This window comes from Parambassis ranga, chromosome 7 (genome assembly GCF_900634625.1).
Source record: "Parambassis ranga chromosome 7, fParRan2.1, whole genome shotgun sequence".
In the NCBI taxonomy this organism is placed as follows: domain Eukaryota; kingdom Metazoa; phylum Chordata; class Actinopteri; family Ambassidae; genus Parambassis; species Parambassis ranga.
In genome coordinates this window covers 3,505,766-3,529,608 of record NC_041028.1, presented here as the reverse complement: position 1 = coordinate 3,529,608, position 23,843 = coordinate 3,505,766, and the positions used below count along the sequence as shown (strand labels likewise).

The 23,843-nt window shown below is 42.5% G+C and overlaps 2 protein-coding genes across 4 annotated transcripts; both read right to left on the bottom strand.

Annotated features, from left to right (window-relative positions):
* Positions 1-512: 512 nt before the first annotated feature.
* Positions 513-4,940, bottom strand: ttpal (tocopherol (alpha) transfer protein-like). 2 transcript variants are annotated; one of them, XM_028410988.1, is made up of 7 exons: positions 4,865-4,907; positions 4,720-4,746; positions 4,137-4,363; positions 3,780-4,023; positions 3,400-3,593; positions 3,046-3,156; positions 513-2,497 (listed from the first exon to the last, which is right to left on the bottom strand). In XM_028410988.1, exons 2-7 carry the CDS (start codon positions 4,736-4,738, stop codon positions 2,219-2,221), a joined length of 1,074 nt encoding a protein of 357 aa, XP_028266789.1. In that variant the 5' UTR covers positions 4,739-4,746; positions 4,865-4,907; the 3' UTR covers positions 513-2,218. The 2 variants fall into 2 exon arrangements, with proteins under 2 accessions (XP_028266789.1, XP_028266790.1); XM_028410989.1 differs by lacking the exon at positions 4,720-4,746 and having other exon boundaries at positions 4,865-4,940.
* A 1,407-nt stretch (positions 4,941-6,347) lies between these two features.
* hnf4a (hepatocyte nuclear factor 4, alpha) lies at positions 6,348-22,229 on the bottom strand. Of its 2 annotated transcripts, none has more exons than XM_028409973.1 (10): positions 22,062-22,229; positions 10,404-10,578; positions 10,110-10,204; positions 9,612-9,718; positions 9,371-9,526; positions 8,877-8,964; positions 8,619-8,771; positions 8,281-8,517; positions 7,655-7,777; positions 6,348-7,289 (listed from the first exon to the last, which is right to left on the bottom strand). In XM_028409973.1, exons 1-10 carry the CDS (start codon positions 22,168-22,170, stop codon positions 7,147-7,149), a joined length of 1,386 nt encoding a protein of 461 aa, XP_028265774.1. In that variant the 5' UTR covers positions 22,171-22,229; the 3' UTR covers positions 6,348-7,146. The 2 variants fall into 2 exon arrangements, with proteins under 2 accessions (XP_028265774.1, XP_028265775.1); XM_028409974.1 differs by lacking the exon at positions 22,062-22,229 and adding an exon at positions 11,436-12,200.
* Positions 22,230-23,843: the final 1,614 nt, after the last annotated feature.

The window sequence follows — 23,843 nt, the reverse complement described above, 5'->3', positions numbered from 1 at the left end:
TGTCAGCTTTGCCCTGCACACTGCCTTCCAACCATGCCCACACTCTCCTGCTCACCCACGCATCCTCCCACTAACCCTACCGCCACCTTGTGCACCGCCACAACCTGTTCACCCACCCTTAATCCCCCCTCCCCGGGCTAAACCAAGCAAACCGCGCCGGGAAAATCCTTGTGCCCCTGGTTAACATCTTCATCTCCAGCATCAGACCTCACCAGCCAAACGTACTGTATTTGAATCTCCACTGTAACACACGAATCCCAGGTCGAGCTGATGAAAATTTAAAGTAACTCTACCCCATAGTTTAAAATACAGTGCACTTTAATCCCACTGCTATTATCTGATATTCTGCTTTTAACTGTGATGATTACGTCTTTCAGCCCTCTATTTCTGACCTGTCATCGGGGACCCTTGGACACAGTTTAGGGAACTTGGTTCGACAAAGATGCAATTATGTTTAAAAAAAAATACCATCAACTTCCCTCAAGGCTGCTAGAACAAACAAAAGACATGAATAGCACTCCCTCTATTCCACTTTACTGTCTTCACTATGAACAATAAATATCCTGCAACACAATAATACAGCTCATACAGTCACAGACATGCTTGAAATAAAAACATAAAGAGACGGAACAGAAGCTCTGGGCTACAGAAAGGAACCCCAACATTATTGCACAGTTTAGTTTGGCAAACCAGATGTCTATAAGGTCAGGACTGAATGTTCTATTTTCCCCATGTGACTCCTGTGATCAGTAATGGCCTTATGTTAAGACTGTGTGATGGAACACAGGCAAACAGGTCAGAAAAAAAAAACCATAAGGCAGATTATCTGAACTTATAAAAATAATCCTCTGAGAAGATTCAAACATTGACCAAACAAAAGGCTCTGAAATGCTCTCTATGAGTTACATTTTTTGGCTAAAACATTTACCGGTAAGTCTTCCTCTTGGCCCCAGTAGCCACCTACAGTACAGCACTTTGTAACAAGCTAATATTATGTAAGACAGGCCCTGATGGGAATACACATGAATATTGCTTTGGTGCGCACAATTCCAACAAGAGTAATACGACGGTTTAAGGCAACATATCCGAAGGTTGCATACACAAACACTGTTCCTGTGGACTGAGGACCGATGGCCAAAGTAACACTGACAACAGACTGAAGACATGAGAAGCATTTTTAGAGGTTAAAATATTACATAGTGTCTTGGAACTTGGCTCGAATGGCCGCGTGTACACTGAAACAGCTTCTACATGCTGTAATAACTCCTCCTATTCAGACCCACTGCTCCCAGTGGACATGATTCTCAGCACTCAAGTGAAAATATCATCCAAAATTCAGCCTAATCCACTCTGAGCCTCGAGTCTTGGGATGCATCAAGGGATGCACAATATTGGATTTTTGCAGACTGCCCAATGAATTCTGGCTGATTACATATTAATAATCGCATCAATAATAATTGCATCAGGTTTCCCCTGTAGAGGAATGTTGATTACATTAGTCATGACAGTGTCAAAAACTGCAGGAGGCTTCACCTGTTTATCTGTAACTGTTACACCGGGGACGCCGTGAGCTCGTCTGCTCCTAAATGTTTGTTTTAGATCAATACTAATATTTTATTTTAAAGTCTGATGTCAATATTAGGCAGGGGGCAGTTCAGGAAAAAAATATCTTTTTTGTCAGGCGACTAGCCACAAATCTTATGACTTCCTCCGTAAGCTCCTCCTCCACCCCAAAGTGCTCACAGGTGGTCAGTCTCAGCTGCAGTGACAGCAGAGGGGACCCACACCACCAATCAATATCATCCTCTGTGCTGAGATGCTGAGGTGTATTAGCCAGACAAATGTGGAATTTTGCAGCACCCACTCGATTTGTCGGACTGGTACGTTGTATCAGCTTCAACTAAACACGAAAGAACCCCTTCTGATCTTACACAGAAACCTCTAAACCTGTTTCAGTGTACACGTGAAAATGTGAATCCTTTGAACGCAGTAATAAATTCATAGAGGCCACCTATGATAGATACACATGCATCATGTCAAAAGAGCTGCCTTGGACCATGATTGAATGCTGGGCTACGTGTAAACTAGAGAAGACCTCCACCTATATGCTTAGTAAAATAAAATATGTATGACATAATATTGGCAACATGCCCTGTAAAAGTGTTTCTGATGAAACAGGAACTGTCCTCTCAGTGCTGGGAGCATCTAACAGTGTTCATCAGTAACAGTAGTAAAGTTGAGAGCGCAGCCCCCTGAAAGTGTCGTCATCCTGCCCGCTGGCCTGCTCGCCTTCAAACAGCATGGAGTCTGGGAGCACCACGCCCTCTAGTGGATCAGGCTGGCAGAACTCCACAATAAATTCCTCCTCACAGGCCAGCAGCAGTCTCGACCAGGCGCACATGTCTAGCTGGCCCGCAGTGCCGCCGTATTCCTCCGGCAGAACTGACCGCGGGATGTTCCGGTGCAGGGAGCGCAGGTCTGAGCCATGGAGGATGTACTGTCCAACAAAGCAACAAAGATGACGTCAGTGACTAACAATCAGCATTCCTGCACATTTTCCATTACAAAACTCAAGACTTGTGAAGTGTGAGCAATCAAATGAGATTTATGCATGTTAGTTAAAGTTATTCTCTTTTACACAAGCACCTATGACACTGTGTGTGAATGTAAATTATTAAAATAATTTCTGGTGGAAATTGTGGCCTGACACATTACTAAATGAATGTTATTACTGTGGGTTGTTCACTTTTGAGTTATGTCTTAGGTGTCAAGATGTCAGAGGTGTGTTAAAACACCTGCTCAAAATTAATTACAAATCATTTAAGAGGACATGAGGCTTGTTAAGAGTTTTTAAAAGTGGGGATTTGTTTGTGATGCTTTGAGCTTCTTCTCCTGAAAAAAGAAAGTGCTTAGCCTGTCATTTTTCCAAGATGAAAACAGACTTAATTTGGAACGCGGGCTGTGGATAAAAGTGAGGCACAGGATTGAAAATAAGCCTTTGTTCCAAACAAAGGAATCGGAGACAATTCAAGGACAAACATTTACCCTCTCTGCCATCTTCTCCTTTAGAAACGGCTTAATTATAGCAAAGATGCCTTTGAAAATCCGGGGCTCGTTAATTATGTTGACGGCCTTGATTCTGATTGGAAACCCATCCTGTGAATTAGAAGAGAACCTACATTCAGAACCATCACAGCTGTCAAAACGTTTCACGTGGTTTGTGTGCATATGTAAATATTACATACTCTGCCTGTCACAACACAACTCAGCGGGCAGCACTCAAGAGCTGCTTGTTATTGAAGCTGTTTTAGAGATACACATTTATGTGATGCACTTATAAATCCTCTCAAAGAACAACTTCTCTTCATTTTGACATAACAATATCATAAGGTGTCTCACCTGGAGGATGCTCACGACTTTTTTGGCAAGAAATGGGCCTGGATTAGATGCCTGTGACATGCCCACTCCGGTGTAGTCGGCTAAGATGACGATACCATTCACCTGTGTTTCCTCTGGCTGGATTAGCTTCTCCAGAGTCAGATAAATGGCCCTCACATTGTCAACAAATGGATAATCATTTGGTTTCCATTTTCCTGTAAGAGGATTTTGAGCTGAGTAATTGTACAATCATGAGCAAAACTCATCCATGAAGAGTTGTCAGTAACAGGCTATTAGTCATTCATTCTGCTGAACAACTTGACAGCTAGATGTAGAGCAGTAATTACTGAGTTCTTCTGAAAACTGTGGGATGCTTGAATGAGTAAGAAGCTGGCACCAACCTGGCCTAAGACAGAGGATGTATCTTCCATTGGGGTCTGGCCGTGGAAGGACAGTAAGGAAGCCCAGGTCCAGGACATGTTTCACTGTGGATGGCTTCAGGTCCTGGAACACCTCGGGCCAAGCTTTACGGCCTGCATGGTAGTTGAGCAGCAGCTGCAGAGCTCGGTCATAGTCAAACTTCCTGGCCCGCAGGAAGCGCAGGAGGAAGGCATCATCCAGACGGGTCCTGAGATTAGGCTGTTCCTGAAAAGAGTCATGAAAAAGTGGTAAGAATGCATGGACAAAAAACGTTAAAATCTAAATGGAACTGTTTGTTTATATAAATGTTAATGTGACATAAAAGCACAAAGCGAAACCTTAAGTATCATGTCTCTCAGTGCTTGGACATCACGGAGACGCCATTCTGGTTTCTCTTGGAGCTCTTCCCGCGCTTTGGCCTCCAATTCAGGGGTCAGAGTACAGGAATACATGGGTGGAGGGGGCCCAGGAAACCAGCTGTGTCCTGCAGCTGCAGACGGGTCCACTGGAGGACGAGTGAGGTCGATGGACTCATGATGATCGGCCATGGACTGACTGGGAGAAGCTGTGATGAGAGTAACACACAAGAAGCACCAGACAGAAAGACGTTACTGTGGTGGTGAAATATTAAAACATTTTACAAAGGTCACGCATTCAAAATTGACATATTATGTAGTGTAATCCTCTGCAGAAGCACATTAAGACTGAATTGCATTTTACCACTGCGTAGTTAAGACCGTTTTACATCAATTTAACAATAAACGTTAAAAATAGAATGTTCCCAGATACCTAGCGAGAATAATGATCTTTACAACAAAACAGGACTGCTGTGCATTTGATTAGCAATGAGCAGAATGCTAACACAACATGATCTTGAACCAATGCGACACAATTTCATCGGAATACCAACTGAATACTGACCTGAAAATGCGTTTAACATTCACCTTCCTGTATAGACATGGATAATTTTAATACGTGAGCACTAGGAAGTGATTAATGCTTTCAAAAGAGCAGCCGCAACGACTCTAAAACTACAAAAATCACCGCGTCAAAAATCACAACCGACCTGTCAGAAAAATCCTTCTTCCGGATTGAGAGACGGCGCCACCTCATTGGTCCATCTGTATCATGTGACAGAGGGCTGACGCACTAATGCCGCTGAGACGTGCGTCTGTTGTTTTGGTGGATGTGCTGCATTCGAGGCCCATCGGAAACTAGCAAACCTGATGTGTAACGTTATCATTTTGACTTTTTATGGAGAGGAAAATAGTTTTTTATTAAAATACAAAATATTATATAATACAATTATCATCGGCAGTACAGTTTATTCTTGCAGATGCTTCATCAGTGCATGTAAACTTTGCATCTTTAATAGACTAATTAACGTAAATAGGGTCAACTTTTAACTGCTGTTGGTGTGACTTAGAAGGCAACTTAACAACGTGTATATTGATACAATAAATACATTTTGGTGTGAACACACCTACATTTTTCATTTCCTGCACAGACTGTGTCTGCCCTTCTGGAAAAGTTCCCCAGTATATGTCTGGGTATCTACTTTCATCACTGGGTTAATGTAACCTACGTTTCTTTATCATATATATTTTTTATGTTGATAGATGGGATCAGTTACGCTTTAGAGCAGTAGATGGCAGAGTTTTCCAACATGTTGCTGAGTCTACATCCTTGCAGGCAACATGTTGCTTCAGTCAATGTTGGTTTTCAAATTTGAAAGTAGGGAGTTAATTTATCTAACTAATATATTATTTATGTTATATTTAAGGGGCAACTAAAAACATGGCATCAAATGTAATTTGAATAACATTTATGGCTGAGGCCTCCACTGGGTTAGAAAATATCTGAAACAATGAGGATGTTGATACTTTGCTAGTCTTCAAAATTCTGTCTGAACACAGCTTGATGTGACTGACCCTATGATGATGTGACATCCACACCAGAGACCTTCAATCTAGCCATAACTTCATGCTTAAAAAAGGCCCTCTTCACTCAGAATAACAGTGTTCTGACACTTGTAGTGTTTAGTTCTGATGTCCCACACCATTTTCTACAGGAAACTTGCAGTTATGAGCTTGAATGTCCTCAAAATTCACCTGAGTGTCATCTGATGCTGCTGGCTTAGTGGAAGGGAAGTAATTCAGGAAAGTCTGACCTGTTGTAAAAAGGAACTATCACTGATTACAGACATTGAAATTGTGTAAATTGCAAAATACCTGACTCTAAAAACTTCTAGGTCATTCATAAATATTACATTTATTTATAATTCAGTCTACATTCAGCACACATTCATCTGTTTTTTTTTCCTTTGGAGGTGCCTTCCTTTGTCTATCTAGGATCATTGCTATCTATATTGATTTTATGACATTTTATCAGTCTGAAGCAACATTCTATCAGTGATCAAGCAGCACTGCCACGTTGGACCCATTTTCCCCTCCCATTTATCATTCAGACTACGTGCAATCCACTTTATTTCTCAGCAAAACTCTGAGTCAGCATGTAAAATATAGTCTCCAGAAAATGCAATGTAAAAATAGACCTTAAGATTTATTAACTCATCTTCACATTGTAAGGCGAAATATTGTTTTGTAAGGCAGTACAGGTTACAAGGCACAATTTATTCCATTGGTTAAACCATGACAAAGTACTAAACAATATATATATATATATATATATATATATATATATATATTGTGTTAAAAACCAACACAACATATTATTGGGAAACTTCCTCAGCACATCTGCACGCAGCACTACAGAGAATACCAATTTTTAAAATGTTTAAAATAAAATTTCCTCCAGTAATTATGCATCATTTCAGTGCATAAAACCAACCACACACATTTTAGTTTTACCTGAAAAAAAGCATTCAAGGGATTTCCTTTACATTTCTTTTATCACTAATAAACATGAAATAAAAAAAAAACTATATGACGACATAATGCCTGTTGTAACATTCATAAAATACTGACATGATCACCATGTCTAACATGAGCCTTACTGCACACACTGAGAGCATGCTAAAGGAAGTGGCGTCACTCAATAATGAACTATATACACAACAGTGTCAGTCTCACAGAACTGCCTGTAAAGTTACAATGCTTATGGTTTTAAGCTGGCCGTCACTGAGCCGTGGAGCTCATATATGTACAAATACATCCCTGAAGGCTTGGGCTAGCACTCTGTCAACAACACACTTGCAATTACATTCTATATATTTAGCTACTTTTATATTTCAGTCAAGTTAACAGCTTTAATGCTGAGTGTATATAAACGTATAGAGACCCTGGTTTAACACAATAAAAACTGAAGGAATAAGGATTCACAGGGGAGTTAGAGGGCCTCTTGCTTTGTAATGGTAGGCTGAGGGATGGAGGTCGGCTGCTTGGGCACGGTGGCGATGACCCCCTGAGCCATTTTATAATGTTCTGAGCTGGAGGCAGTAGGTGGAGATGGGATTGGGGTTTCAGGAGTGGCTGTAAAAGTGGAACACAGAGAGAGAGAGAAAGTGCAGCATAAGCATCAGGTGTATATTTACCATTCTGCAGTGTAACATATCTTGGGAGCGACACAATTTTCTGAACAGCAGTAAGCACTTTTGTGAAATTTCTCAGAGCATTAAACATGTTAAGAAAGAATAACAGAAGTTTTCTTTGACAAAATAAGCCAGATTAGTTTCCATGAAGAATTTAGAGGATTATTCTGCCAAGCCTGTTTGTCCTTCCAGCTACCTGACTGTGCTGCACATGCAGCTGGGTGAGGGGACCTTGATGGTCTCTCCTCCAAAATGTACAAAATATTATTGATTTATTCAAACAAGGCACACATTTTGTGTACTTACAGATTTGACCATTATGGATCGGCGTCGGCATGGTACTGGCCACAATGACATTGCTGCTGAGGTGCTCCTGAACCAGGTGAGGGTGCAGAGAGTGATGTGCATGTGGAGCTTCGTTTGCAGAACCTAAAAGACAAAGAACACATATATACCGATAATCTAACTGAACAGGGATTACCGCAGTCTCCTACATTGTTTGTATTGCTTTCAACCTCTTCTAGAGTATTCTAGCCTATGTTTGTCAAAGCTAAGTAACAGCTAGCTGGCTAACTTCGCCTGCTGACTGGCTCCGGTTGCAGGAAAGTTTGTAGGCCAATCAAGAAGGTAGCCAGACATGAGTTGTCTGGACAAAAAGCCATTTAGAATTTTCAATCAAAGATTATTTATAAATAATTTTGGTGAATAAGATGATGCCACTGCTAGAAATGTGTCTGTTTTAGCAGGCAAGCTATATCAACTAGAGTTAAACACTGAGACAAGGCAATCAGTAGCAATGTTAAGCATGTCTTCCTCTAGATTTTATATATAAAGAAAGTACAAAATGTTATTTTTCAAAAGTTGAATGTTGTAATCTGTTCACACAAACACTTTTTCCAGCTTGTTTTTAGGTAACTAAAAAATAAATTCACCTCCAAGAAGCATTTCTTGTAGCAGGTTGTCGATTTTGGCCATGCCAAAGAGTTTGACAAACTGGATCTGTTCAATCATTTGCCAGGTGATGCTCTGTAGTGTAGGCAGCAGCAGCAGCAGCTCCCCAAAGCGGCCTCGAGAGTCGTACTGCCTGTCATTGATGTAGTCTTCCAGGCTGACCTGCACCTGATATCGCATTCGCTTGATCTTCACCGGGTCACTGAGACCTTTAGAATCTGTGGGCAAATTGAAACAGGGATGTTTACAAAGGGGAAGCGTGTTAATGAGTAGCGTCTGTATACAGTAAAGTTCTCTCTCTCTCTCTCAATCACAGTACCTGGGTCAAAGAAAACGATAGCCTTCAAACAAGCGTATTCGTTGTCGTCTATCTGAAGCTCTTGAAAAGGAAGCACCAGCTCGTCCAGGATTCTCACTGCCACCCGGCCCACTTCAAGCTCTGGGCAGTTTCTAGGGATGATGTGATCATTTCCTGCAGCACATTTTAAACCTGTGTTAGTTGACTGTATGAAGTGCTGAGCTAACTACACTGCAACATCTTGCAGTGCACTGAGCTCTCTGCCACTGTGCATTTTACCTAATAAGAGGACATCTTTGTACAGCATGGACCTCTTTGCAGCACCGAGCAGGAGATGTTCTCCTGCGTGAGCTCGCAGCAACGCCACCTGAAGCAGAACAACAGCCTTTACGTTATTGTTCAGTACAATGTTTTGGTGTCTCTCACTGTTTAAATTGAAGCGAGAACATGTCAGTGGAAGACTCTCACACTCACTCCATCAGCAAATCAGTTACTAAGGCCCGGTGATCACACTGTTAATGATTCTGCACTTTTTTCGAGGAGGGATATAACTTTAAAACCAGCTCATCATATTCTAACTGAGGATTAAAACACATTAACCACTCTGGTTAAAAGTTGTGAGTGAGGACGAGTCCTGTCAGCCTTCGTGTAATTTATCCTTTATATTCCATTTCAATAAGAACTTATTGAGTCTGCTGCCCACACTGTGACTTCAAGTCAACTGGTTGATAAGTGACCAGAGTGTCTCTACCACCGTGTACACTCAGTCTTACCTGGTCATCCAGGGGCAGGTCACAGAAGGCTGGGATGTACTTGGCCCACTCCACTAAGACCAGCAGCTGCTGTTTCATGGACTCACAGACGTCTGTGATGGTGGCGATCTTTTTGGTCCTTATGTCGCCGTTCAGTATGGGAGCAGGGGATGTGATCTGTGCAGGGAGATGCATGTGTGAGGCCATTTGAAGGAGTGAGATGAATGAGTGAGAATGAAAGATGCTCTAACGCCAGCCTCACCTGTCTCGACAGCACATCTGCCTGGATGAGTGCATTGATGGATGGTAAACTGCTGTCTTCATAGCTGGATCTCCTGGTGCTGATTCTGTCTCTTTCATTCTGTACAGCTGAAAACACACATATTCATGAATTCATCATCACTTCCTGCGGCTACAGAAAAAGTCCTTTTTTTTTCTTAAAGATAATGAAAAACGGCCGTGAAGACCATTCAGTTCTTCCTGTGTTGCACAAAGAGTCATTTAAAAGAAAAATAACTCCTCCGAGGTTGTCATGTTTATCAGTATATGGCTGTTATTGCTCGGAAATGTTTGCTCAGCATAAGCTGGTCAGAGACTTCAGCGCTCCGCCGAGTGAACATTAACAAAGTATAGTCCTCTGCTGAGGTGTTGCAACACACTCAGAGATGTATCAGGCTCACACCACACTGAGGCGCGGATTAAATGTGACAACCAAAATACGTGTTTGCTTTAAAAAGATTTTAAAAAAAACGTGTCCTACCTTCTTTCTTCATGCCAGCTCTGAAGCATTTCTTCAGCCGGCAGTATCTGCATTGATTCCGCTTGTCTTTGTCCACGATGCACTGTCTGCTGAACCTGGAGAGTGGAAAGTTTGTTTGTGTGAAAGAACTCAATGATGGAAGCAACAAGAGCTGAACAATGAATCAAATGACTGGTTATTCTTATGAGTTTGACCTCTTCTGATAGTTTTACACATGCATATGTGTGCTTGCATGGCACAGAAGCAGACATATTCCCTCCCCTCTCTCCCTCTTCTTCTCCTTCTTCTCCTCACCTGCATGAGTACATGTGGTTCTTGCGGACGCTGCGTCTGAAGAAACCCTTGCAGCCGTCACAGCTGGACGCCCCGTAGTGTTTGCCAGTGGCTCTGTCTCCACATATGGCGCACAAGCTGCCAGCTGCCAGGTGGCCGGTAGCGTTCATGTTGACGCTTTCGGTTGGCGAGGAGTCTGACACACAGAAAGACAGAGGCAGAGAGAGAGAAAGAAAGAGAGAGAGAGAGAAAAAGCACAAATGTCTGGTCAGGTCAGCAGGCTTTTAGGTCATTGGCTTTACACATAACAACAACAAGGTGACCTGAAACTGGCAGCTAAAGATGATCAACAATGCAACATTAAGATTCATCTAGATCAGCTTTTATTCATTTAGAAAGGTATGAACGACCGGTGTGAATACAGTGATCAGCTCTATTGACGGCCCTCATGAGAGTAAGTCAGACAGAGTCAACAGAGCACACTGGATGCAGGTTTGATTACCTTTGAAGAGGCAATCACTGCAGACAGTTTTCTTCTCACAATCATCAGACAATTAATCACTGAGTCCTGACACCGGCCATAGAAATGTATCATATAGATTAGCAATGACTCATGAAGGAACATTCTCATGTGTAAAATGGTGAAAAGTTTCACCAAGCTTTGAGGTTTTTTTTTTGTGTGGTAATTTTAGAATCAGGATGACATCCAGGCGTCATGGGAGACTGCATTCTGTTCATGTTGGTGTCATTGTAAGCACATGTCAAAAAAAAACCTCTGTGGGAACAGACAGTTTGTAATGAGAGAAGGGTGATCATGCTTCATCGCTGGATGAAAATCCACCACTCTGCTGGACTTATTGAGAATAAAACAGCTCCTATTGTTTAACTAGCAGCCTCAGAGGTGATACAAGAAGACCACTGCACATGGAAACTGCCTGCAGATGGACGGGTGACCCCTTTTTATCACTTCATGCTGCCGTCCGGTCCTGACCAAAGTTTTAAATCAGTAAAAGTTTCAAAGTTCAACACCAGCGTTGCATATATGTGACTCACCTGCACCCAAAGGGAGCACTTGCATGTTTTCGAACTCCAGCGTGGTGTAGGCTGGGTCCAGAGCCTCGCTGTAGTCTGCCATGTCCATGACTGCCAGTGCTTTGGGCAAACAAATTCTCAACTACTTGACAGTGGGGCTAGAAAGACTTGTCCAAGAAGCTAATGTGCCCCCCTTCTTCTTCTTCTCCTCCTCCTCCTCCTCCTCGCTCTCTCTTACACCCCCTCACACCTATACTAACCCCCTCCTCCCTCTTTTTTGGGCCCGTAACTCCGCCCAGAAACAGGACAGCTCCTTGGAGTGATGGGGTGTCAGAGAGGAGAAGAAGGGTGACTGACAGTGGAGCTCGCCTCCTTCCCGTCGTGCTGCTAACCAGAGGAGAGGTGGAGTGTCTGCCTGGTTGATGGTTAACTAGCCCCTTCAGTGGTGAATCACAGGGTTGTTGTTTTTTTTTCGGAAAGATAGCACAACTTCAATATCTCTGCATGTCAGTAATGGATAAACAATTCCTCCAGCAGAGCTATATCAGGTCAACGCTTTGCTAAACCACCGTTCATTTTATAGCCACCACTTTCTAGTGCATGCTGATATCACATGGACACCATTTACTGTGTTTTAAAGGTAGCCCTTCTACTCTGAGAGAACTCAGACTTTCAGTTCTCTTCTACACATCAAACAAACTCCCAGAGGCTGCCGTTGGTTAAAAAGCCACAGCTGAGCTGAAATGTTCAAATATTAGTTAATCAATCCACACCAGCACTCCTGTGTTAGTCTCCAAAACACTGAACTGGGAGAAATTTAAATCTAGAGTTTCCTTTTACAGCAGAAATATACAGAAAAATATGTTGATACGGGATCAGAGAACACAGTGAAAATAGACTCTTGTGCCAATAAAGTAACAACACGTCAGTCCCTGAACACACACAGCTGATCAGAGGCATTAAAAGAAGTGCTATACACCACCAAATAACAAATTCGCTCTTATCTGGCCCACTTACGGCATAGAATGTGGTCCATCTGAGCCACACGCAGGCCAGACCACAGCCACACCTCCACCGAAACCAAACAAACAAACCACAAGTGGGGCCACTACAGACTCACAGGCAGATTACCCAGTGCCTACTGTGCCACATCTTAGCCAAAAGAGACCCACATTAAATTTGTGAATTTTAAGCCACATTTGCTATTTTACGTGTGGGCCACCAGAGGCTCACATCATCAGGGCCAGATGACGGCCACGAGCGCCGTATCGGTGCCAGAAGTGGGCCATATTTGCTATTTGCTATCTGGGAATATGTGTGTTGTATATCTTCACACAGTGACAGTGCTAATTGCGCTCTGTGATGCTCCGACCTCCAGCCTACTGCCTGGAGGTCATGAAGATTGTATCCTGTCCATGTGTAGCCCGAAGCTTTCCTGTAAAATGGCTGCCGCTGTAACAGGGAGCGCTGCCTCGCTCTCCTCACAGTCACCCTCTTCCTCCTGCTTTCTCTGCTCTGACTTCTGCTTCTATAAGTCTTAAGTTTTGCCACATTGGCTCCATGATGTGAATGATGTGGAGACGTATGATTTATAGATTGAACAGCAGCATCAGAGTCCACCTACATTCAGTCCCAGGAGCAGACTATCGAAGGTCCGATCATTATTTATAAAAGTCACCCGTCTTCCATCACAGCAGACCCATAAATCACAGCGTATCAGTCCACTGTATTCAGACCTACTTCCATGTGTAATACGAAGTGGGTAAATCTGACTTAATTCTGCTATAATTAACAGTAGGAAATAACTCCAAGTGATGCCCTTTATGTCAAAGCCTTCATTGTTTGTGAAAATGCAATGTGCACGTGCAGCTGAGCTGAAAGCTGCAAACTGCTTGTTGTTACTGCTCTGAGGGACAGACTCAGGGATTCAGAGCAGCGTTTAGGGACAATATAAAATGTACAGGACACATTCTGGAGCTGGAAACATTTGGATTTCACCCTGCAGAATGTTTGAGGTCAACAACGTTTGTGGGTTTTCTCCTCTCAATTCAGCTCTTATGGCACCGGTGAGGTCCACAAGGACATAGTGGCAACATTAAGAGAGGGAGCTCGTGCCTTTAACAGAAATTCAGATGAAGCCCGTCCTGGAGGACTTGGTCACCATCACCAAGACCATCCAATAATTTAACAGAGCTGGGTATCTCCAAACCAAGAATAAGACCCTTCCTGCACAATCAATGAAAGAGTTGAACCTACTTTAGGTCACAAACTTATCAATCACTCATCTTAGCAACCGGTTCATTAAAAAACAAGTCAATAACTATTCACACTGCAGCTCTGCCCTATAGATACCAGAGAGTGAGAAGCACAGAAACTGCCTCTGAAACACTGAATTCGGGTCAAATTGATGCGTCACTGGTCAAAAAGCACACATCATCTCAACACACCATCCAGAATCTGTTTTCTGAAATAAATTCAGTTGCTTGCGCAAAGCGACCACCTCTTGCATGTCACACAGCAAACAGTAGGCCCGTATTTGAAGAGAAAGTGCCAGTACATAGCAATAGGTCAACGATCCCAAGTTCAGCAGTAAACCCTGTTTAGGTGAGGTTGTTAACTATACACTCAGGTTATACTGGGGGACTCGTAAAATTATTTTTCTTCCTACAGGTAAACACTGTAACATTCCCAGAGGCTCCTGTGCATGAATCTGAGATGATCTGTCCAATGATTAAAGCCCTCCTCAGTGATCCAATCAGAAAGCAGAATAGAGACGACTGAAAGCTACACCAGCTGCTCTCTGACTGTCAGGTATGATCATCCACTCACTGTTCTTTGAATGTCATGTTGTAAAGACCCTAAACAGCATGATTAACTCAAACTACACCCATGATCAAAAAATGATTAGCGGCTTTTTACACAGGCGATAACGCTGCATCAAACACTGCTGCTTCTCCTGTGTGTACAGAGGTCGGCCATTAGAACATTTCTTCATGTTCGATCAATGCTGTCCTCCTGCAATGCCCATATTTGCTCAAGAAGCGTGCTGATTATTTCAAAGTGAGTGATCAGTGGAGGAGGAGGTGGGGGGGATGGGAGAATCAGTGTGGAGCTATGAATGAGTCACTCACAGCAAATCTTATCTTCTCTGTCATTAAAGCAGTTTTTATCACTGCTCCCATCTTAAACCTCTGTGAACTCCTCGAGGAACAGTCATATACAGGACTATAAAGTATAATCTGCTTGGTTATGGCTTTCTTAATCATGAACTGACAAACTGTTCTGATGTCTTAGATAGGGCAGATCGAAATTCTCCCACAACTTATCTCCATTTTTTTTCCAGTGGGGGGCCACCAAACTGGATGAACTATGGCTATAAAAACACATGGACATGTTATCGGCATTAAGTTATAACAGCAACATGTCATACATCACATCACTGTTGGTGGAGGTATCTCTAATACATTGGAGAATTTATGTGATTTTTTTAGCTGTACACAAAGCTACTTTAATCCAGATTAGAGGATTTTGACTACTGGATAGACTGCCATGAAACGTCTCATTCACTGCAGTCATGGTCTCCAGAGGATGAACGCTACAATTATATTCATATTGTCACTTTGTTTTTGACCTAATTCACTTTTTCCTTACCCACAAACCAAACATGGCGTCAGTCTGACCTAACTTTACTTAGCAAACATTAGTGTGCTAATATAAAAAAAGTGTGAACGTGGTTAATATTAAATCTGCCAAACACAACACATGGTCATTGAGAAGCTAAGCTAATGATGTTAGCATGTGATGTGTGATGCCTCACAAAGCTGCGTGTGTATATTGACTGTTGATTAGCTTCTTTATGCTATTTAATGCTGTGATTTAATCACTAACTGCCTTTTCTGGCCTTTTAAGGCAACATCAGGCTCACACTGACACATTTATTTAAGCTTTTAATCATTAAAAGTGTAAAATATTACAAGTCAAATCAGTGTTTAGCACAATATCATGTGTATGTGTGCCTGATTAGACACTTAGCCTGCATTACTGGTATAGAATCTAGCCAGGAACAAGCATTAACCATTCAAATAACAGGTTTTTGTCCTGTATCCGCCCAGTTTTTGAGATAAGGAACACATATCTTTAGTATTTTGAGGAATCCGTGCTTGTTTATTTGTTTGTCTGTATGTTGTGCACTGCAGATTTAAAAACATAATTCTTAACATCGAGCCCATAAATAGCGATAACCTGCATTTTTTTTTATAATGGCCGACATTCAGCTGTTAAGTTGGTGCCAAACACACAGTGGGAGGCTGCCATGCTGAAATGCGATGGGTCAGACTGAGCTGTCTTATAATCAGTCACCCAAACTCCTGCCCTGGGGCTAAAAGTCAAAGGCTCACTGAGACCTGATGTAACACTTGTGCGATTCTCCCCTTTGAAACTTCAAACTCCAGTTTGTGAACAAAGTCCTGTCTATCTTCTGAATAGGAATCTCCGACCACTGACCAAACTCCATTTGTAACCACTGCCTATTTGTACCTTCTCCTCAATGACTACATTTCATTTCTCCAAGTCCGATGTGAAAGGCAAGCGGCAGGAAGGCAGCATAGTAAAATGAAACAAAGCAGGATCCAGCAGCTGGGAGGAAAAAACACACACTGATCACACAGTGGACGAGTCACTGACATGTGGAATATAATCTGTCTGTGGACTTATTTTGTTGCTTTCACTGTGGAAATGTATTTGTGAGGCTCATCCAGCAGCGCCGTGATGTTGATAAGAGGAAAACAAGAGACAATGTGCTGCTTGCAGCAGATTTGAGGCCAGCAGCAGAGACCGGCTGCTGCAGTAGATGGAGGAGATAGGTGAGTAGAGTGTCATGGCAAAGACCTTGTCAACAGATAACTATCTGCAAATAACACAGCTTATGCAAGCCCCTGTGGCTGAGCAGGGGAATATCATATTTTCTGTGCCACTGGAATAATCCCAGCTGTACTTTCAGTGACACAGAATTATCATTTACGCAGATAAACGTACTTTTTTTGATGTTGTGTTTAATTTTCCTCTGCAGAAGCTGTTTAAAATTTCAACTAAATTATGTTTTTTTTACACGTTTTCCTGTCAAAAGAGTAGCAATAGTTTCTTTCCTGCACAGTCTGGCTATCTGCTGATGGTTTTGTGAAAGTGCCAAACACTAAAAACACCTTTTCATGCTAAAGAAACAGACAAAAAGAAGGTGCTGGGACTTATAATCCAGAAGTTTAGATTTTAAAAAAGTGTCTTACTCTTGCCTACTATTTGTTTTCTGGGTAATCATAAACTGCTATTAGATGTCTAGTGTCTCATTACATACAACAAGAGGTTACATTTTTGCTAAATGAAAGAAGAGTGATGACAGGATTATGATTTTTTTTGAATCTCTGTTGTGTGTTTGAAGGCAGGCATCCTCCTCCCAGATAAAACCTTCAAAAACATGTTTCATACGCCGTCAGACTAAAAAGCTGGAGAAGCCTCTGTGCACCAAATAGGTAAACAATTGCATCAATAAACATGAAGACCTATGCTCGACGTAAATCAATCACAGCGCGTGATAAGGCTCAGTATAATCATTAACTCTGTTTTGCTGAGAATTCATTCTGACTGCCGTCCGGCTCGCCTCAGTCAGCAGCTCTGCTCTGTGCACCATTATCTCTGTGATCCTCTATGGTTCCTCCAGCCATCAGAAAATCAATGGACATTTAACCTCCACTGCTTCAATAACAAGGCACCAAAATATTCTCGTGGTGTCCGGTCAGAGCGTGTTTTTCTACGCTGAAGTCTGACTGATCCCTCGCAGCCTGCTGAAAGCATCAGCGGCTCATCAGGCCGTCTGACTGCTGTGATCACATGCTGCCACTGCTCACACAGAGTTAAAACTTTTACTCAAAGTCAAAGCAGCACAGTGAAAGAATCTAAAAGTAGAGGTATAGTGATTCCACAGTACTCCACAGTTTCTTACGGTAAAAGTACCTTAAAAACAACAGGAACATGTAAATATGTAAAATATGTAATCTGAATTACAAAGCAAATCTGCAAAAGTCAGATAAATTAAATAATTACTATGTTTTACATTCCACTAATAACATAAACGTATGTAATGATGCCCCCCTTGAGGCCTCTCTGGGGAGGTGTTCCGGGCATCCCCAGGGTTTCCTCCTGGTGGGACACCCAGGACGCAGTGGAGAGACGACTGTCTCTCTGCTGGCCTGGGAACGCCTCAGGATTCCCCTGGAAGAGCTGGAAGAAGTGTCCAGGGGAGAGGGAAGTCTGGGTGTCTCTGCTTAGACTGCTGCCCCCACAATCCCATATTATTCATGTTGTTTTATTCATCTGAGTCTGCAGAGCGACTGCAGCTATATGATTAAAAACCACAACAAAAGTAGCCTCAGTCAGGAGGAGGAGGAGGAGGAGAGCTACATGAAAACACTTATAAATAAAAAAACTTATAAATACAAACTTATAAATACAGTACAATACTTGAGTATTTGTTATTTTAAACCACCTAGAGAAGGACTTATATTCAGGTTTTTCCAAGTAAAAGGTGCTTTTTTTGATCAAATCTTAGAGCAGCCAGAGGTCCTTGTGTATGTTTACATTATGAGAATGTATCAAAGTTTATATATGTTTTATATTATAGTTATATTTGCTTCTAAATGTTGTGGAATAGAAGTAAAGTAACACAAAATGCGAAGAACAAGCAGAAAAAAAGTCCTTTTCATACGTCCTACATGTGTAAAAAGTAGAAACTGCAGATTAACACACAGTTATGTGTCTGGGATTTTAAATCTATAATATTGCACCATATATTTTGATTCAATAATCTGCCTGTAATTATATCTGTCAAATATTTTGGTGCTTAGACATTAATTTGTTACTTGAAAACTAACATTGTTGGACCATCCTGTTAAGGATTATTGTATACATCTGGATTATTATTACAGGTGCTGTGATTTGAATCTCGTCCTCACAGATGAAATCTGAGTGTTTATGATTAGATGAACAGAATATCCAGTCTGACATGTACACGTGTCCACCACTAGGGGAGTAAAGTCAACATCCATCACTGCCTGTCAGGTAACATGTAATTTCTGATCACTGCTGCCATCGTGTGGACACACAGCAGCAGTGCACACTCCGTGAGTCTCACTGAGTTTCATCCACAAGCTCTAAATATTGATCAGTGGTTTCAGAAGTCAGGATGAGCTGACACACATCAGTCAGTGAAGCAGCCGATCAATCTGAGCTCTCTGAGTCATTTCCTCTGAAATCATCCCAGCGGAAGTAAACCACAAACACACACACATCAGCATTCACATTCACACACACCTTTTTCTGCTGTTAAAGCTCAGCCAGCAGGACAAAAATCTGCCCGTACCTGTGTGGTTGAAGTGCAGCGTCCCATCCTGGCCGTACATCCCTGAGAAGGCCGAGCTCTGACGCTGAGCCGGCCAGCTGAGCGAAGGCCCATGAGCCTCGGCGGCTCTCTCAGGCCCGGCCAGGCTGAGGCAGGCTGGGAGGAGAAGCAGCGCCACTGGACGTTGCCGTTTGCCAGGGGGGCCGACTGTAAGGGCCCGAGGCACACAGGGGGATAATCCCCTAATGCTTGTCACAATGAGATTTGATTGGAGGCTTGAGCACCCGGATTTATAATGTTAAGTGAACAGAGTGTAATACCTGCTCTGCAAGCAGGCTGCTAATTGGGCTTCCTGTTTAACACCAGAGAGAGAGACGCACAGCTAGGTCTGTTAAACTATTAAAATGATGATGTTAAAGTATCTGTAATAGATACAGAAAGAGGAGAGTGAAGTCTGAGCCATCACAGATGTTAATACTGTCAAAATGAAGCCAGACGCATCATCTGATCTGTGGATGAGACACACCGCCAGCTCCTCCAAAACTTCCTAACCAGGACTCCAACAGCTGTTAGAACTTCACACTCAATCAATCAATCAATCAATCAATAGGTGATGCCCTTTTAACTTTGAAAAGAACCTCATCACATGGTGTGCATCTGCGTTACTATGACAACAACATCATCTGAGACAGACCGATGTACAAACAGCTACAGACTGTTTATAACTACAAATAAAAAGGGGTATGCTGTCACATGATGAGTACGCATTTACATATGAATGAATATTTTAACAGTGCAACCTGAACATCAGAGCATCAAGCCTGTTTGTGTATTTTTGTAGTAACTCCTCATTTCCATCCACACAGAAGCTACCATCCAACATATATACACCACAAAGGTTATTTACAGTCCCGCCAGCTAGATTAGATAATGTCCTGTTTGTGTGTGTTAAGAAGCCTCTCTGTCAAGTCATTCGGCTTTGTAGGCAAACAGACATGTGCTGATGGTCTGTCCAACGGCTGTTGTCATGTTTACATTCACCAAGTGATTCTGCCCACAGCACAGCTCGGGAGTTTGTCCAGGCTGTGACCGTTGAGCCATTAATCCCTCATGTCTGACACAAACTCTGTGTGTGTGTCTGTGTCTGTGTGTGTGTGTGTGAGAGAGAGAGAGAGAGAGAGAGAGAGAGAGACATTAAAAATATGGCTGCATGTTTTCTGGTGACATTCTGAAGCAGAAGCAGTCTGCTCAGAGGTCTGTGGCTCGTTTAGACAAAGGAGCACAGTATAACCTGATCTAGGCCAAAAAGAAGCTTAGAGCTGGCGGCTGCCAAAGAATGTAACTGTAACATAAACGTGCTGGTTTGGGAACGTTTGTGAAGCATATACTGTAAACAAATCCTCTCAGAAAGTGTTGCTATTGTGCTTGAAGGTGTAATTAGGTAATCCAACATTCTGAGTATTGTGTGTGTGTGTGTGTAATAATCTGCACACATATCACTTCATTTGGTTTGTAGCACAATGTTGTAAATATTCTCTATTTTTGGTAAATAAATAAATAAATAGAAAGACAGTTTTTCTCCTTTTTTCTGTGAAGCTCTTTCTTTTGTGCATCTGCAGACAAAAATTCTCATTTAAGTCCATAATTTTGTTTTTCTCACACATCCTATTTTAATGTTCACTCTGATATTTTTGGGAGAGTTGGATCAATAACGTATAAAAGTTTCGAAACTATTTTCACAAACATTTAATGAGAAGAGTTCAAAAAAATGTTTGATTCCTACTTCATGGGGAGCAGCGTGTTTAGGTTAATTTGAGACAAAATTCTACTGATCTACTACCTAATGATCAATTCTGAGATTAGAATTTGTCCTATAAGCGACACAGCTAGCAGGACGTCTCATGCTGGCTGAGTTTACCTTAATCTAGTCCCTCAGAAATTAATCTAATGATCCAAAGTGACAGAGGGAGGTTCTGACTTATCTCTATGGCAACAAGACATTACAAACAGCATCACTCGGGTCCAGCTGATCTCTGGGACATGAAGACAATGCAGAAACGGTTAAAGAAAGAAAAACTGCAGTTCCCTCCACGGCCTCTAGGGGCCGGGTCCATCTCCTTTACCTGCTTTGTCCTGCACCCTGCACAGGCCGCCAGTCTGTTGCACCCAGTCACACTCACACCTACACACAATGTAGAGTCCTGGTTAACCACGTATGGGAGAAAGCTGCGAGGGAAAATATCCAAACTCTCAGGTCCACGTCCAGCATGTACAGCGAAAATAAACACGAACAAATGTCAGCCTGTTTGCATTGTTAGCATAGCAGCTAGCTTGTAGATCCAGCTAACAAACAAAGAGCAGACCCTCTAAATGTAAACATGCATGATGTGTTTTTTTCCAATGCCGTTTTTGATTTTATTTCATTCACGGTTCGAACTTGATGCTGCGAAGGGAAAATGTCTCCATCTTTTTTTCTCCTCAGATGAAACATCATCACTGGAGAACCTCCCAGGCTCAGTCTACTTCAGGTAGCACTTTTGTGTGAATGTCACATTCGTTCACGTATTTAAAATACTCCACCCAGAAGCAGCAGCAGCACAGCCATAAATCACCCAACCTGTCACAGATAACTTTCACTACAGACTTACAAAGGCTTGATGCTGAGCTCGAACAGAGCTGCAGCAGAGTCTCTGGTTGTTGAGTAGACATTTGGAGAAGTATATTAATTTGAACTCATTTGGTTTTTGTGAAAATGGATTTGCATCTCTCCATCCCACTGTGTCATGCAAATCATTCAGGGAATGACCACTGGAAATAAAAGCAAAACTCCCACCAAGTAACAGCTGCTGCGCGGCGTTCAGCACCACAGAGAGGCCTTTGCTGTTTTATTCAAAGCACAAGGGAGAAATCTGCAGCCTGTAGCAGCAGCAAGAAAAAAAACACAAATCCTGGAAATTTCAGGATGACTCCACAACAAGTGTTTTTTTTTCAGACCTCCAGTCCACCATCACCATCGGGCCCAGCTCCCAGGGCCTTTTTAACACCCTCCATATCTCTGACACACCTCCTGGATTACAGCCGTGTGAAAAAAAAACAGACACATATGGCGATGATGATATTTCCAGGCCGGATCAGTGGGGCTCTGGCAGCACACAGCTGCAGCATACAGAACCACAGAGACGGAAAGAAGCAGCAGCAGCTGCCACACGTTTTCTTCTCTCAGAATAAAAACACACACAGCAGAAGTCTGTACTCACCAAATGGAAGTTCCATACTTGAAGCGACTTGCGTGTTTACATTGACCATGTCGTCCTCTGTTCCCTCTCCGGCATGTGTCTTAAATCCACTTTTGTCCTCCCTCACCATGAGGTGTAAAATGTGGAAGTTTGGCGCAGGGTGCTGCGGTGTGAGAAGGGTGTTGTTGGTGCAAGGTAAGGCCGCTGTTGCTGCTGTTATCTTATTGATTTTCCTAATCTGGGCAAATGTGGGTGGGGAGGTTAAACAGTAACCAGCCTCGTATGGACACCAATCTATATAGCAGCTGTAACTATGGCAACATGATGATAGAAACTCAAATAGACATAAAGTTATTATGTGCTTTCCCCTTTTTTTTTTTTTCTCATCACCGAACAGCCATTTTATCCACAAGGGAGATAAAGTGGAATAATTAGACGGGTTTATAGAGAAAGCAGTGAGAAGGCGTGAAGGTGGGGAGGGACATAAAAGACTGAGAGGAGTGGAGAATGTACTGAGGGTGGCAGCCAACAAACTGTATGAGGTGTGATGTCATCTATCTTGTTTTGACTCAGGACAAAAAGTGGTTTCAGATTTGAGTCATTGAAAGCGAAAGAAACCAATAAAATCAACTCAAAATGAAAATCTGATGCCCCTGATCTGCCTCGGTCCATCTTTCTGTTTACACTGTGCAGTCACAACATTCAACATTTAATTTAGAGCCAGATATCAATCACTATCACAATAACGCACACACCTCACATACCAGCATGCCCACAACTAACACTTTTAACATGTAACAGTCTCTATGCTAAGCTAACCTGCTCCTGGACGTAACCTTTAAGGACCAGACATCAACAGACAAAGCAAAGACGAAGGCCGCCTGTGGCATCGCGCCACACCGCCTGAGGAGTTGAACTTAACTTAACAAATGTAAAACAAATAACCAAAGTCATTTTTGTGATGCTGATCACAGCTACTAGTACCATAAAGCAAAAATAAATACATGTAGACATATGTGCATCAAACCCCAATGTTCTCACAGGAAGTATACACCATTTCACACCTGTAGCGTTAAAGGTTTTGTTAGCACCATTGACAGTAAAAACTATGGACAGAGCTTCTGTGACGTCACCCGCTCCAGGACGTGCTGACACCATGTTGGCAGCGCCACGTCCGCCAAAACTCCAAATATGGACAAAGAGGGGGAGCACGAGCGGGATTTAGGGGGGCGGGCGATCGTGGAAGCAGGAAACCCGCGCTGTGATACGTCAACTGCCTGTCGCTCAAGCGGCAATGCCCATAATTATGTGTAATTTTAAGTCCGAATACAATTGAAACGAGTGAGTTGTAAAAAAATTCACCCCCCGTACAACTGACTCTAGAAGAGAACCTATCATCTGAGACCAGAGTGGTTTTTTGTACTAGGCTGTAAACATGTTCTTTTCTGCTGTGAAGTCGGCCATTTTAACATGGGAGTCTATGGGAAATTACTCGCTTTTGGAGCCAGCCCCCAGTGGTTGCGGCGTGAATTACAAGTTTTGACACTTCCGCATGGGCTTAAAGTCTGAGCCCCGAAGGTTGCCGCTTGGTTAGCACACACACTCTGTGACAGGGTGTAAGTCTTCCTACCAGCAGGTGGCAGTAGTCTGTGTTCTGTCATCCGAAACAGCAAACAATGGCTGCAAATGTATGAACTGTTAACAGTTTGTGCCATTTCAGTGAGAACACTGCAGGATGCTACAGAAAAACAAGTAACCCAGTGTTGACCTGCAGGTGAGTCATGACCTTCAAACATGCACTGT

Excerpts from the sequence above, each read along its gene's own strand:
- ttpal (XM_028410988.1), bottom strand. Across the intron at positions 4,024-4,136 it reads TGAGAGACATGATACTTAAG|GAACAGCCTAATCTCAGGAC; the intron begins GTTTCGCTTTGT and ends GACTCTTTTCAG. Across the intron at positions 3,157-3,399 it reads AAGTCGTGAGCATCCTCCAG|GATGGGTTTCCAATCAGAAT; the intron begins GTGAGACACCTT and ends TCTAATTCACAG.
- hnf4a (XM_028409973.1), bottom strand. The coding sequence starts at position 22,170 with ATGGTGAGGGAGGACAAAAGTGGATTTAAGACACATGCCGGAGAGGGA. Across the intron at positions 10,205-10,403 it reads AACCACATGTACTCATGCAG|GTTCAGCAGACAGTGCATCG; the intron begins GTGAGGAGAAGA and ends TCCACTCTCCAG. Across the intron at positions 9,527-9,611 it reads CAGATGTGCTGTCGAGACAG|ATCACATCCCCTGCTCCCAT; the intron begins GTGAGGCTGGCG and ends CTCCCTGCACAG.